The sequence below is a fragment of the Rhinatrema bivittatum genome, chromosome 1 (genome assembly GCF_901001135.1).
Source record: "Rhinatrema bivittatum chromosome 1, aRhiBiv1.1, whole genome shotgun sequence".
NCBI lineage: Eukaryota > Metazoa > Chordata > Amphibia > Gymnophiona > Rhinatrematidae > Rhinatrema > Rhinatrema bivittatum.
This window is the reverse complement of record NC_042615.1, coordinates 698555732-698567971: the sequence shown is the minus strand read 5'-3', so window position 1 is coordinate 698567971 and position 12240 is coordinate 698555732. Positions and strand designations below refer to the sequence as shown.

The window sequence follows — 12240 nt, the reverse complement described above, 5'->3', positions numbered from 1 at the left end:
TATAACAGAAGTCTAGATATGTTTCAAGTACTATAATTAAACTTTTATTTACTAGATTTATGCATTGCATAATCAGTTAAAAATAAAAGCAATTTACAAATTGAAAAAAAAAACAATCCGAAGAACAAAAGCAAGTTTGCTTACCGTAAACGGTGTTTCCGTAGATAGCAGGATGAATTAGCCATGCTGTCATGGAACTGTCATTCAGGCCCGGGAGGCGGAGCTTTACCAAGCAGAGGCCAGAGTTTTGCTCTCTGCGGCTGCGCGTGTGTTCTCGCGCAGGAAAGTAACAGATTCTCCTCAGCCTGTGATTAAGCTTTAATGGAGTCGAAGAGATGGCGACTGCCAAGGAGGAGGGAGGGTCAGCATGGCTAATTCATCCTATCTACGGAAACACCGTTTACGGTAAGTAAACTTGCTTTTTCCCATTGATAGCAGGGCTGAATTAGCCATGCTGTCATGGGAGTCCCAAGCTCCCGATCACGTTGTTTTGTGATGTGTACAGGCATACGTGATCCATATTAGTGTGGCAGTCACCGTGGACAGGAGGATAGAGATTGCAGGATTGCATGCCCTATCTTCGGATCAGTGGCTGCTTGTTGATCAAGGCAGTAGTGGGATGTGAAGGTATGGAGCGATGACCATGTAGCTGCCTTACAAATGTCTATAGGTTGTACATTTTTGAGGTGTGCCAAGGAGGCTGCCACTGCCCTGACTTTGTGAGCTTTGGGAACAGAATGTAGATGTAATTTCTGTTTGTCGTAGCAGAATTTGATGCACTGTGCTATCCAGCTGGAGATGGTCCGTTTAGCCATTGGTAATCCAGGTGCTTTCGGGTTGACAGAGACAAATAGTTAAACACGGGAGTCAGAGTGTGTTCTCTCTTTGTAGTATTCTAATGCTCTTTTGCAGTCCAGTGTATGCAGTAGTTTTTCCCTATCAGAGTGAGGTTTAGGGAAAAAGATGGTTAGTTCTATGGCTTGATTTAGATCGAATTGAGAAACCACCTTTGGGAAGAAGGATGGGTGAGTCCTGAAAACTACCTTTTGGTGATAAAACTGTAAATATGAAGCATAGTGGACTAAGGCTTGCAATTCACTGACTCGGCGTGCTGATGTTACCGCTACCAGGAATACTACCTTCCATGTAAGGTATGTCATGTGTACCGAGTCCATAGGTTCAAACGGGGAAAGCATGAGCTGTTCAAGAACTATGTTGAGGTTCCATGGAACTGGAGGCTTAGAGATCAGAGGACGAAGGTGAGTTAGCCCTTTAATGAAACAAGAGAGCAAGGGGTGATTGGAGATAGGAATATTGTTAACTGGTCTATGATATGCCCCTATGGCACTAAGATGTTCCCTAATGGATGATGTTGCTAGACCAGCTGTGTATAGTGTATGAAGGTAGTCCATGAGTAGCTCGGGTGAGCAGTCCAATGGTGTTATGCCCTTGGAAGTGCACCAGGAAGAGTAGCGCTTCCAGTTATAGCTATAAATTTTCCTAGTTGAGAGTTTCCTGGATTCTAACAAGATGAACTGCGTTGAAGTAGAAACTCCTTGTTCTGTTAGAAGGAACCGTTCAATCTCCATGCTGTCAAATGGAGAGATGAGTGTAGCGGGTGCAGGAGCGTCCCCTGTTCTTGGAAAGTAGATCTGGGCGATTCGGTAGTCGAATTGGGTCTTTGATGGACAGTCGTAGAAGGAAACTGTACCACGGCTGTCTGGGCCAGGCTGGGGCTATGAGTATCAGTTGAGCTCTGTCTGCTATGCACTTTTGAATTGTCCAGGTAATGAGTGGTATGGGAGGAAAGGCATACAGGAGGCCTGTTGTCCATGGAAGGCATCCTGAGTGATTCTGAGCGGGTTGGGTCTTATTGACCAGAAGTTAGAAACTTGAGCATTGATTTCCGTTGCAAAGAGATCTATCGAGGGTGTCCCCCATTGTATGAAGATGATGTGGGCTATGTCTGAATTGAGTGTCCATTCGTAAGGATGAAAGATGCGACTTAGCCTGCCCGCTCTTGTATTTGCTACTCCTGGTAGGTAAGTTGCTTGCAAACGTATGCAATGTCGGTGAGCGTGTTCGAACATTATCAGGGTCTCCTTGCATAGGGACCATGAACCGGACCCTCCTTGTTTGTTGATGTAAAACATCGCCACTTGATTGTCCGTGTAGATCATGACCCTGCGGCCCTTCAGGTGGTCTTGAAACACTTGTAGTGCATTTCGAATCGCTCTGAGTTCCAATAAATTTATTTGCAAGGTTTGCTCGGACATTGTCCATAAACCATGTGTTTCGTAAATCTCGAGGTGTGCTCCCCATCCCTTATGCAACGCATCGGTGGTTAAGACTGCGTTGTGAGGATAGGACCTGAATAATGCTCCCTTGGAGAGGGTGGAGTCCAGGATCCACCATGCTATGTCCTCTCTCATCTCAGTTGTTAACGATAGTCTTTGTGTCAATGGTTGCGAGTGTTTCCATTGACGTTTTAAGCCCCACTGCAGGTGTCTCATGTGTAGCCTGGTATTTGGGACCGTGAAAATAGCTGCTGCCATGTGACCTAGGACAATTAAAACTTGTCTCGCCAAAGGTCTTCAAGTTTGGTTCAGCAAATGGAGGAGTTGACACATTTGTATTGCCCTGTCTTTTGGTAGGTATGCCCGGTTCCGAGTGGTGTCTAGACTCGCTCCTATGAATTGTAGCTTTTGAGTTGGCCGTAGATGTGATTTCTGAAAATTGATCACCAGCCCCAATTCCTGTAAGCACTCTATCACCCGGAGGTGATCGATCAAGATGTTCGGAGTCGAGGCTATTATCAACCAATCGTCCAGATATGGAAAGATGGTCATACCCTGTTGTCTGAGATAAGCCACCACCACTACCATGCATTTGGTGAAAACCCTAGGTGCAGCCGATAGTCCAAAGGGGAGAACCTTGTACTGCTAGTGTTGACCCTGTGGTGAAAGCATAGGTAGTGCCAAGAGGATGGATGGATTGGAATGTGTGTGTAAGCATCCTTCAGATAGATGGAACACATCTAATCATTGGGTTGAATCAAACGTAGGATCGATTTCAATGATACCATTTTAAATTTTTCTTTGGTCATGAACTTGTTCAACTCTAGAAGATCCAGTATGGGACGAAGGCCTCCCGACTTCTTGGGAATGAGGAAATAATGGGAATAAAACCCTAAGTTTCGGGCTTTCGGAGAAATCAGGTGTATTGCGTGTTGTTTGTGAAGTAAAGCAATCTCCTCCCCAAGGTCCTTTGAGGCCTTTGAATTGAAAGGTAGGGTAATGTAGGTTTTGTGCTAAATTGGAGGTGGTAACCGTGTCGTATGATCTCTAAAACCCATTGATCGGATGTTGTCATCTCCCAAGCTGCTAGGCGAGAATGGATTCTGCCAGGTGGTGTTTGTTGCTGTGGTGGTGGCTGAGGTATTAAAAAGATGGTGTTGATTTTACCGGGGCTGCCGGTTGTTGGGTTGGCTGCCTCTGGTTTCTTGACTTACCCCCTCCGTTGATTTGGGGTCTGTTGCGTTTGTGGATGTTGGTAAGATGGGTATGACTGTGTACGGTATGATTGGTAAGACCTGTAGGGTCTGCGGGCATATGATTATTGGCGATTAGAGCTGTAGTAACGGCATGTGGATTAGTATTGTGGCTGCGCTGTCAAGGATTAAACAGCTAAAGCTTCATCTTTTAATTTTCCTACTGTTTCCTGAAAGCGCTCTCCAAATAAATTGTCTCCTGTACACAGGAGGTTAGTTTTTCATGCAAATCTTCCCTTATGACACTGGAACGCAGCCATGCCATTCTGCAGGCTGCAATAGCTGTAGCAGATGCCCTGGAAGATGTCTCAAATCCTTCATATATCGCCCTCAAAAGGTGTCTAGAACACTCTTCCATATCATGGAGAGGTGATGGTACCTGGTCTCCAGTCGCTGTAAGCATACCTTGCGTTGCTTCTATGCACTCATATAGATATTGTACCATATAGAACTGATGGTGCATAATACGGGCGTTTAACATTGCATTCTGGTACATCTTTCTTCCAAACTCATCTAAACATCGGTTGTCCTTGCCTGGTGGATAGGAGGTATGTGTCTTTGTTTTCTTAAATCTTTGCATGGCAGATTCATGGGTAATGATTCAGATGGACTGAACCAAATCACGGTGAACTTAGAAGATGTGGTAGACCTGATTGACAAACTGAAGAGTAGTAAATCACCTGGACCGGATGGTATACACCCCAGAGTTCTGAAGGAACTAAAAAATGAAATTTCAGACCTATTAGTGAAAATTTGTAACCAGTCATTAAAATCATCCATTGTACCTGACGACTGGAGGATAGCTAATGCAACCCCCATATTTAAAAAGGGGATCCAGGGGCGATCCAGGAAACTACAGACTGGTTAGCCTGACTTCAGTGCCAGGAAAAATAGTGGAAAGTATTCTAAACATCAAAATCACACAACATATAGAAAGACATAGTTTAATGGAACAAAGTCAGCATGGCTTTACCCAAGGCAAGTCTTGCCTCACAAATCTGGCAGAGGTGACGACAACTGGGACCGGGGGCGCTGGTGGCTCGAAATCCAACTCCTGAAGGATCTGTGGGATAAGGGCCTCAAGCTCCTCCTTCCGAAAGATGCGTAGGACCCGCGGGTCATCGCACTCCAGTTGTGTCACAGAGGTCAGCTCATCTGGATGAGATGGGGGATCCCCCCCGGATCCGGGGCAGATCCCGACCCCCCCAGCGAGAGGGGAGCGAAGTGGACCCGGGAAGCCCCGTGGAAGGGCTCCTGCCCCCCCCCCCCCCGCTGAGCCCGGGGTCCCCTGCGTAGCCTCTGCTGACCTGGGCACCTTGGGGGGAGGCGGGCCCGGGCTGGGCGCCCTAGGAACTTCCAGGCACTGTAAATAAGCATTGTGCATCAGCACAATGAACTCCGGGGAAAAAGGTGGGGGACACCGGGGGGGGGGGGGGGGGGGCAATGGGTGACACATCCGGGGGCCCCTGGCCTCCTGAGGCCCCAATCGGAGCAAGAATCGGCGGTCCTCCCCCAGAGTCCTCTCCTTCCTCCCCTGATGGCTGCTGTGGAGGATCGAAAGAAATCAAAATGGCCACCGTTCCCGCAGATAGCGGCGAAGGGGCCGGCCCCCGAAGCAAGCTGAGCCGCGACGAGGAGAGCGGTCCAGTAGTCCAGAGGTGCCCTCCCCACCAGGGAGGCACCCGGAACAGACTCCCTCCCGAGAAAGCCTCAACCCCGGCTTGCCGCAAGCAGAGCAGCGGGACGGCCGTGGCATGCCGACTGGCAGCCGGGGGAGGAGGGGCGAGCCACAGGGGAACGGGGGAAGTAGTCCTACGCTCCCCCGGGTGCCTCCGGAACAGCAGAGGAATGCCCCTCTCTGCTGCAGCGGCCCTGGGGAATGAAACGTCACGGGGCCGTGGGGCAACCTGCGGTAGCGGGGGGGAAGAGGCTGGCACCACCAGCTTTCCCCCAACCAGAAGCAGCTACAGCTGAAAAAGAAAAAACTTTACAAGGAAAAAATCAATACTTACCCAAGAAAGAGAAAGCGAAAGGGAGAGGGAGGGAGAGACTGAAAGCAGCCCTGCCTGCAAGATCCGTGAGAGGAACTATCCACACTCCTCCCTCTTTTACTTTTTTTTTCTTTTGTGAACAAAAACTTTCTGACAACTCTAACTTTTACAAACACCTTGAGCCAGCCTGAGGATAACAAACCAAATGAAAGAAAAAAAGATCCTTCCTGGAGGGGAAGCACCAGGTTCCCCTACTCACATCTGCTGGAGTCAGAGATATACTGGGCTCCTAATGAGGGTGCACATGTTCTTATAGCAGCACCCTTCAAAGCCTTGTCTGACTCCATCTGCTGGACGGGGGACATAACCCACTGTTTGGACTGATCCTGGTACGTACAGGGAACAGCCACTACTGCTAAGGGCTGGCCGGGCCTTTGCTTCTCGTGAAAAGCTGATACTGGCTAGGGTAGGAAAGATGGAAACAGACCTTGAAAAATTCCTAGATAAGGATGTCTACAGAACAGAGCCTGTTGCTCTGAGATGCATCTTAGCCAAATAAATTCCTTCAAGTAAAATCGTTCAAAATGACCCTTCATGGATGCCCATTTAAATGTCCAAAGGAACCACCTGCAGAAGACCTTTATCATCCAAGTGATATTCCACTCTATTTCCAACTCAAACTGACTGTCAAAGAAGGTAGAATATTATTCTGGAGACCTGATGGCTTCCTGAGCTGCCTTGGCACTTACAAGCCAGACACCTAAGTATGAGTGCATATGCCAGGCTGCTGGCCTCACCACTACAAACTTGGTGAAGGTTTTGGGAACTATTGCTAGGTCGAAAGCCACCCTTGGGACTGGGTATATTTGCCCCATACACAGATCCTTACTGGGCTTTGGTGAAACACTCAGATGGGAATATGGTAATGGGCTTCCTCTAAGCCTAAGGATGTAGGGAACTCTCCTGGCTTCACCAACGATATCCATGACAGCAGCCTCCATCCAGAAGTGGGGCACATGTAGGTAACTGTTTATCCATCCTGCCTTTTTTTTTTGTACTTGGCACTTTGGATTAAATGTTTGTGATACCAAGAATCCACTGATGCCTCACTGTGAGAAAAGGATCAGCTCATATCCAGCAGCGCCTTCCACAGGGCCATCTTCCAGGCGTGGTACTGCTACAGCTTCTATGACATCCAACCATAACCAATAGTTGTAAGCATCATGATCCAGTCCCAGGCAGCAATTACAGATAGAATGGCTATTTGTAATGAACATCTGGCATCTACAAATGCAAGCCTTAAAACAAATAACTGCAGTCTTCTTGGCCTTGGATTTTTTCATTCCTTTTCTACGCGTTTTGTTTTTTTTCAGAGACGGTGGGGCGGGAGAAAGGAATGAAAAGTTCTGCTGAGTGGCTGCAGAGCCAGCCAAAATTAAAAGATGCAACAAGAAAGTTGACCTAATTTTTAATTTTCTAACAAAGCCAAAACAAAATTATACAAAGATTGGGAACACATCCCTGCAGTACTCAGATGAAGAAAGCCAAAGGGGCTCATGAAATAGCATGTGTGAGCGGAACACCCATACATACTCAGTAAGACATTTACTAAGCTGTGAGAGCTGGGTCCATGTCAGTGCAGTCAAATGTCACCCACGCATTATGGCTGATTTATGCTTGCTTATCAACAAAAAAGTCTAGTTACCAATTCTGAAGCTTAATTTTCTCCATGCTGTACAAAAGTTAAAGTGCAAAAGGAAAAATGGTATTATTTCTATTATTGTTACACAATAACTGAACAAATATACAGAGAGAAAATGACTGTTGACAGAGTAAAAAAGGAATTCAGAATTTTAACTCATTTAAGTAGTTCTTCTAATTCACTTTCTCTAATCACACCACCTCCACCACTAAACTTCTCTTACAGTATTGCTAGAGCAAAGCAAATATATATAAATGCAAAAACAAGGTACCTATTATGCATGCTTTTACTTCTAGAAATCAAAAGGGAGTTTGATTTACAGAATTATTATGGCCACTATTGCTTCTGCCTCATAGCACAACATTTACTTTACTCAGTTTAGTATTCTGACCACAAATCCAAATGTGCCAAAACTTTATTCTATCACTACTTCTTGATTCTTTGTCACCAGCTACAAGTTTTTCCATAGCAAAGCAATCACATCACAATCCCTGTTAGACTCCTTTGGATTTGCAATTTCTGCTGCATATCTTATCATTAACAATGTTAAACTACATCACTGACAAGCATTATTTCATTATTCAGTGTATACAAACAAGATTTATCTTAAGTGCACTTCTGTAAATATTATATATTTAATCTTTACTAACAGTATTTCTATTGTTACCATATACATTTTTAATATTTTTTTTGCTGCTTTGAAATTTACTAAACTATCTAAAACAAAGTAAAATAATTGCTTATAAGAGGCAAGAAAATAAACTCAAGACTTCAGTACCTTATCTCTGGCTACAGGGAGAGTGGTTTCTATGTGGTCTAAAAACGGAGAGTGTTTCAAAGGCAGGACACATCCATTCACATCAGGCGCATTTGGCATATGAATCAATGGCAATACAATAGATCCTGGAACAGAGTATCTGCGTTCATCTTGTAAAGGCACTGTTTGGTGAACTAGGGCTGACCGAAGGGGAGGTGAATAAAATCTCTGCCGCTTCACATCATATGGAACATTTTGCTCATCGCTTCTCCTCCTGAAACAGAAAGTGAACAACTTCCAGTATGCTATTTAACCATATTCTAATAAAAAGTCTAACAAACACCACCCCCAACACTAGTTTTGCTAATAAATATCAACAGTTAATATCAAATTATATTAAATCACACCTATCCACAATGGGTCAGAAGAACATAAATGCCAAGCTGGGTCAAACCAAGGTCTATCAAGCCCAGCATTCTGTGTCAGACAATGGCCAGTCCGGGTCATAAGAACCTGTTAAATCCCCAACAGTTAATCTGTTTCTTGTATCTCACTCCCAGAGATAAAGTAGAGTTGCTTACCTGTAACAGGTGTTCTCCTAGGACAGCAGGATATTAGTCCTCCAGATGTGTGATATCATCAGATGAAGCCCAGCACGGAAAACTTTTGACAAAGTTTCTAGAACTCTGACTGGCATTGAGCATGCCCAGCATGCCACTATCCGCACGTCCACTGGGGGGAGGGCGCGGGGGGGGGGGGGGGGGCTTCAGTCTCGTAACATAGAATTCACGAGCAAAAAAATAAAACACAGGTGAAACCCAACTCCGTGGGGTGGAGGGCAAGTTTCCTGAGGACTAACATCCTGCTATCCTAGGAGAACACCCGTTACAGGTAAGCAACTCTGCTTTCTCCTAGGACAAGCAGGATGAATAGCAAGCTACAGGCTGCTCCCTGCAACAACCATGACCAACAGGCACCGAACCGGGTGCCAACAAGCACAAAAATAACTGTGGTTATTGGTAACATAGGGAGACAGCCTGAACCTGAACAATGGGCTTTAAGTTGGGAGAGTTGGGTTTAAACCTGAAAAAGTTGCAAAGGACAGAGTGGCCGAAGCTGCTGTCATGTCGACCATCCCTTTCCTAGTAGTAGTGGGCAGCGAACGTGTGTAGGGAACTCCCCATTGCGGCCTTACAGATTTTGGCTATGGGAACCTCTTGCAAGTAAACAACCGATGCCGCCATGGCTCTCACAGAATGAGCTTTTACGCAACCTCCAAGCTGAAGGTCCACCTGCTACCTGATTGTCCTACAATGTAGTCCTGATCAGACAGACAAAATCTCGAAATGCCCAAAGGGATTAGCAAATCACTCAAAGCTCCAGGAAGTTGATTCGACAGATTCCTGAGCCATCCATCGATCTTGCGTATAGAGGTCATCTACATGCTCCCCCCCCCCCAACCCAGGGGGAAGGCATTGGTGGTAAGCACCACTTGAGGTGGGGAAACCTGAAAAGGGACCCCCTGCTCCAGATTGGATAGATCCTCCCACCAGGACAGTGAGACCGGGAGAGGCAGAGTGACAAACACATACCCAGAGATTCTGGAATGCCTGCTGCCACAGAGTTCGCAAAGTCCATTGCACCCTGCGCATGCACAGGTGGGCCAAAGGGGTGACATGGACAGATGAAGCCATATGACCCAAAAGACGAAGCAGCAGATGAGCAGAAACCTGTTGACTGCTGCGGACCAAGCTCGCCAGTGATGACAGAGCAAGTGCTCGAACATGGGGCAGAAACACCTTGGCCTCAACCATGTCCGGTCTGGCCCCAAAGAAGCCCAGGTATGGCAATGGGCTGAGGTGGGACTTGGGGTAATTGATGACAAACCCCAAAGATTGTAGCATCTGGATAGCCAAACATAACGAGTGACGCGCACCCCTGCTGAGTGGCACTTTTGACCAGTTAGTTATCCAAGTAGGGGAACACGTGCACCCCCTGACATCGGAGGTGCACCCCCACCACTGCCAGACACTTGAAGACCTGGGGGGGCTGACAGTACTCGATACTGGAAGTGATCCTTCCCCACCACAAAGCAAAGATATTTCCTGTGACCCGGGAAGATTGCAATGTGGGGAAGGCATCTTTCAGGTCGAGGGAGCAGAGCCAGTCTCCTCTGCTTGGCAGTGGGATCAGGGTGCCCAAAGAGACCATCCTAAGCCTCTCTTTGAAGGAATTTGTTCAAGGCTCTCAGGTTGAGAATAGAGTGTAGACCCCCAGTTCTCTTTGGTATCAGGAAATACTTAGAGTAGAGCCCTCTGCCTTGCTGGTGGTGGGGGAACAGGTTCTACCGCTCCAGCCATCTGAAGGGCGGACAGCTCTGTCAAAAGTATTTCCTGAGGAGTGAACAAAGCCCACGATGGATACAGGGGAGAGTCCACAGGGATGTCTCTTAAGTTCAGCCGGTACTCTCTGTGAACAATAGTGTGAGAAACCACTAGTCTGATATAGCGTGGGGCCAGCAGTACATAAAATGACGCAGCCTGCCTCCGACCGGAGACCAGGGTGCCAAGGGTACGGCGGGGCTCTGCTGGGGGTGGGGGGGGGGCTGGCTAAGGCCTGGGGGACCACTGCTGACAGGAATGACCCCTGGAGCCAGCACGGGGTAGGCTGGCCCACGAGGCAGGAGGATATTTCCTCTGGTGATAAAACTTCCTCAAGCCCTGTTGCGAGGATTTTCTGAGAATGGCGGGTCAGAAGTACAAGCCAACAGGTGTTGGAGGGTCTCATGATAGGTCTTTAAACTGGGCCATCACGTCCCTGATCTGATCTCCAAAAAGATTCTCATCCATACAGGGTAGATCTGCCAGCTTTTCTTGGACCTCCAGCCAAAGATCCTAGGTACAGAGCCAGGCCATCCTGGGGACTCCAATGCCCACAGCAGCCAATCTCCCTGCTGTTTCGAAAACATCATAAGTTGACTTCACCTCATGTTTTCCTGCCTCCAGTCCCTTCTGTACTACTGTTGAAAACGCATCCTGTTGCTGCTGAGGGAGGCACTCAAAGCTCCTGGACCTGCTTCCTCAGATTCCGGTTATATTGGATCATATATAGTGGTAGAAAGCGATGTAGGCGATGAGCATAGCACCCTGATATACTCTCCTAACAGAGGGCGTCCAAAGCTCTGTGATCTCGCCCTGGAGGGGCAGAGGCATGGGTATGGGAGCGCTTGGTTTTTTTTTTAAGGGTGGACCCCACAACCGATTGGTGTGGGAGATGGCATCTCTCAAAACCTAACACCTGTTGGTCCAGGTAGATGGCATCCGCTTTTCGATTAAATGAGAAACTGACACAGGATTTTCCCAGATCCTAAGGAGAAGTTCCTTAAAATTATCATGGACTGGGACATCCACTACTTCCTTTGGAGCATCCATGAATTGGAGGACCTCCAGCATTTTATATTGTGCGTCATCCTCCATGAGGAGCTGAAACAGGATAGCTTCCGCCATGGCCCGGACAAAGCCCGCAAAGGAAAGATCCTCCGGGGGAGATCTGCGCCTCTCATCTGGTGGAGAAGGCTCCAAAAGAATATCACTTGAGTTCTCCAAAGAGGACACAAAGGTATTTACCCCCCCCCAAGGAGTCATATGGGGCCTCTTCCTCACTAAGGTATGCTGGGGGCCGGCATGGATGGTCCCTGCCCAGGCCTCTCGGTTTGAGCACCAAGGGCACTGGGGGCATCGACTGCGCTGCGGGCACCAACACTGAGGACATTAAAGGCACAGATATCTGACAGCCCAGGAACAGGACTGGGAAACTCCAGCCGCAGGCTCCTTGGCCCCGACGGCCACAGTAAGTCTTCCTCCTCGGAAGACCCAACGATGGGTATTGCTCCAGAGGGAGGATTGGAGGCCGCTAAGGAACAGATGGGCCTCCGGGTCCCGACTGCATTGAAAGGATACCTAGAAGGACGTCCAGACACTAGCAGTGTGTCAATAGAGATGGCGCAAACTCCAGCATTGGCATGGGGGTTGGTGCCGGTGGCAGTTCAATACTCCACAGGGCTCAGAGCACCGCCAGCTGAACCCTGCAATCCAATTCCTCCTGAAAGTCTGGTGAAGTTAGGACAGATGGAGGAGGAGGCGGCCTTACCAGAGAAACACCTGGGACTCCCGGGTCTGATAGAGGATATCACCTCTTCTCCATGGGGTCGCTTCGGTGGAGGCATGGCGGTTGCAGATGC

General features: G+C 47.8%; 1 protein-coding gene across 4 annotated transcripts in view; it reads right to left on the bottom strand.

Moving 5' to 3' along the window:
• TENT2 (terminal nucleotidyltransferase 2) overlaps window positions 1–12240 on the bottom strand; it is a 377719-nt gene that overhangs the window by 292511 nt on the left and 72968 nt on the right. For all 4 annotated transcript variants that reach the window (XM_029575592.1, XM_029575578.1, XM_029575585.1 and 1 more), the window contains exon 3: window positions 8022–8274. In XM_029575592.1, coding sequence (XP_029431452.1) covers window positions 8022–8274 — 253 coding nt within the window. The remainder of the gene's footprint in view (window positions 1–8021; window positions 8275–12240) is intronic.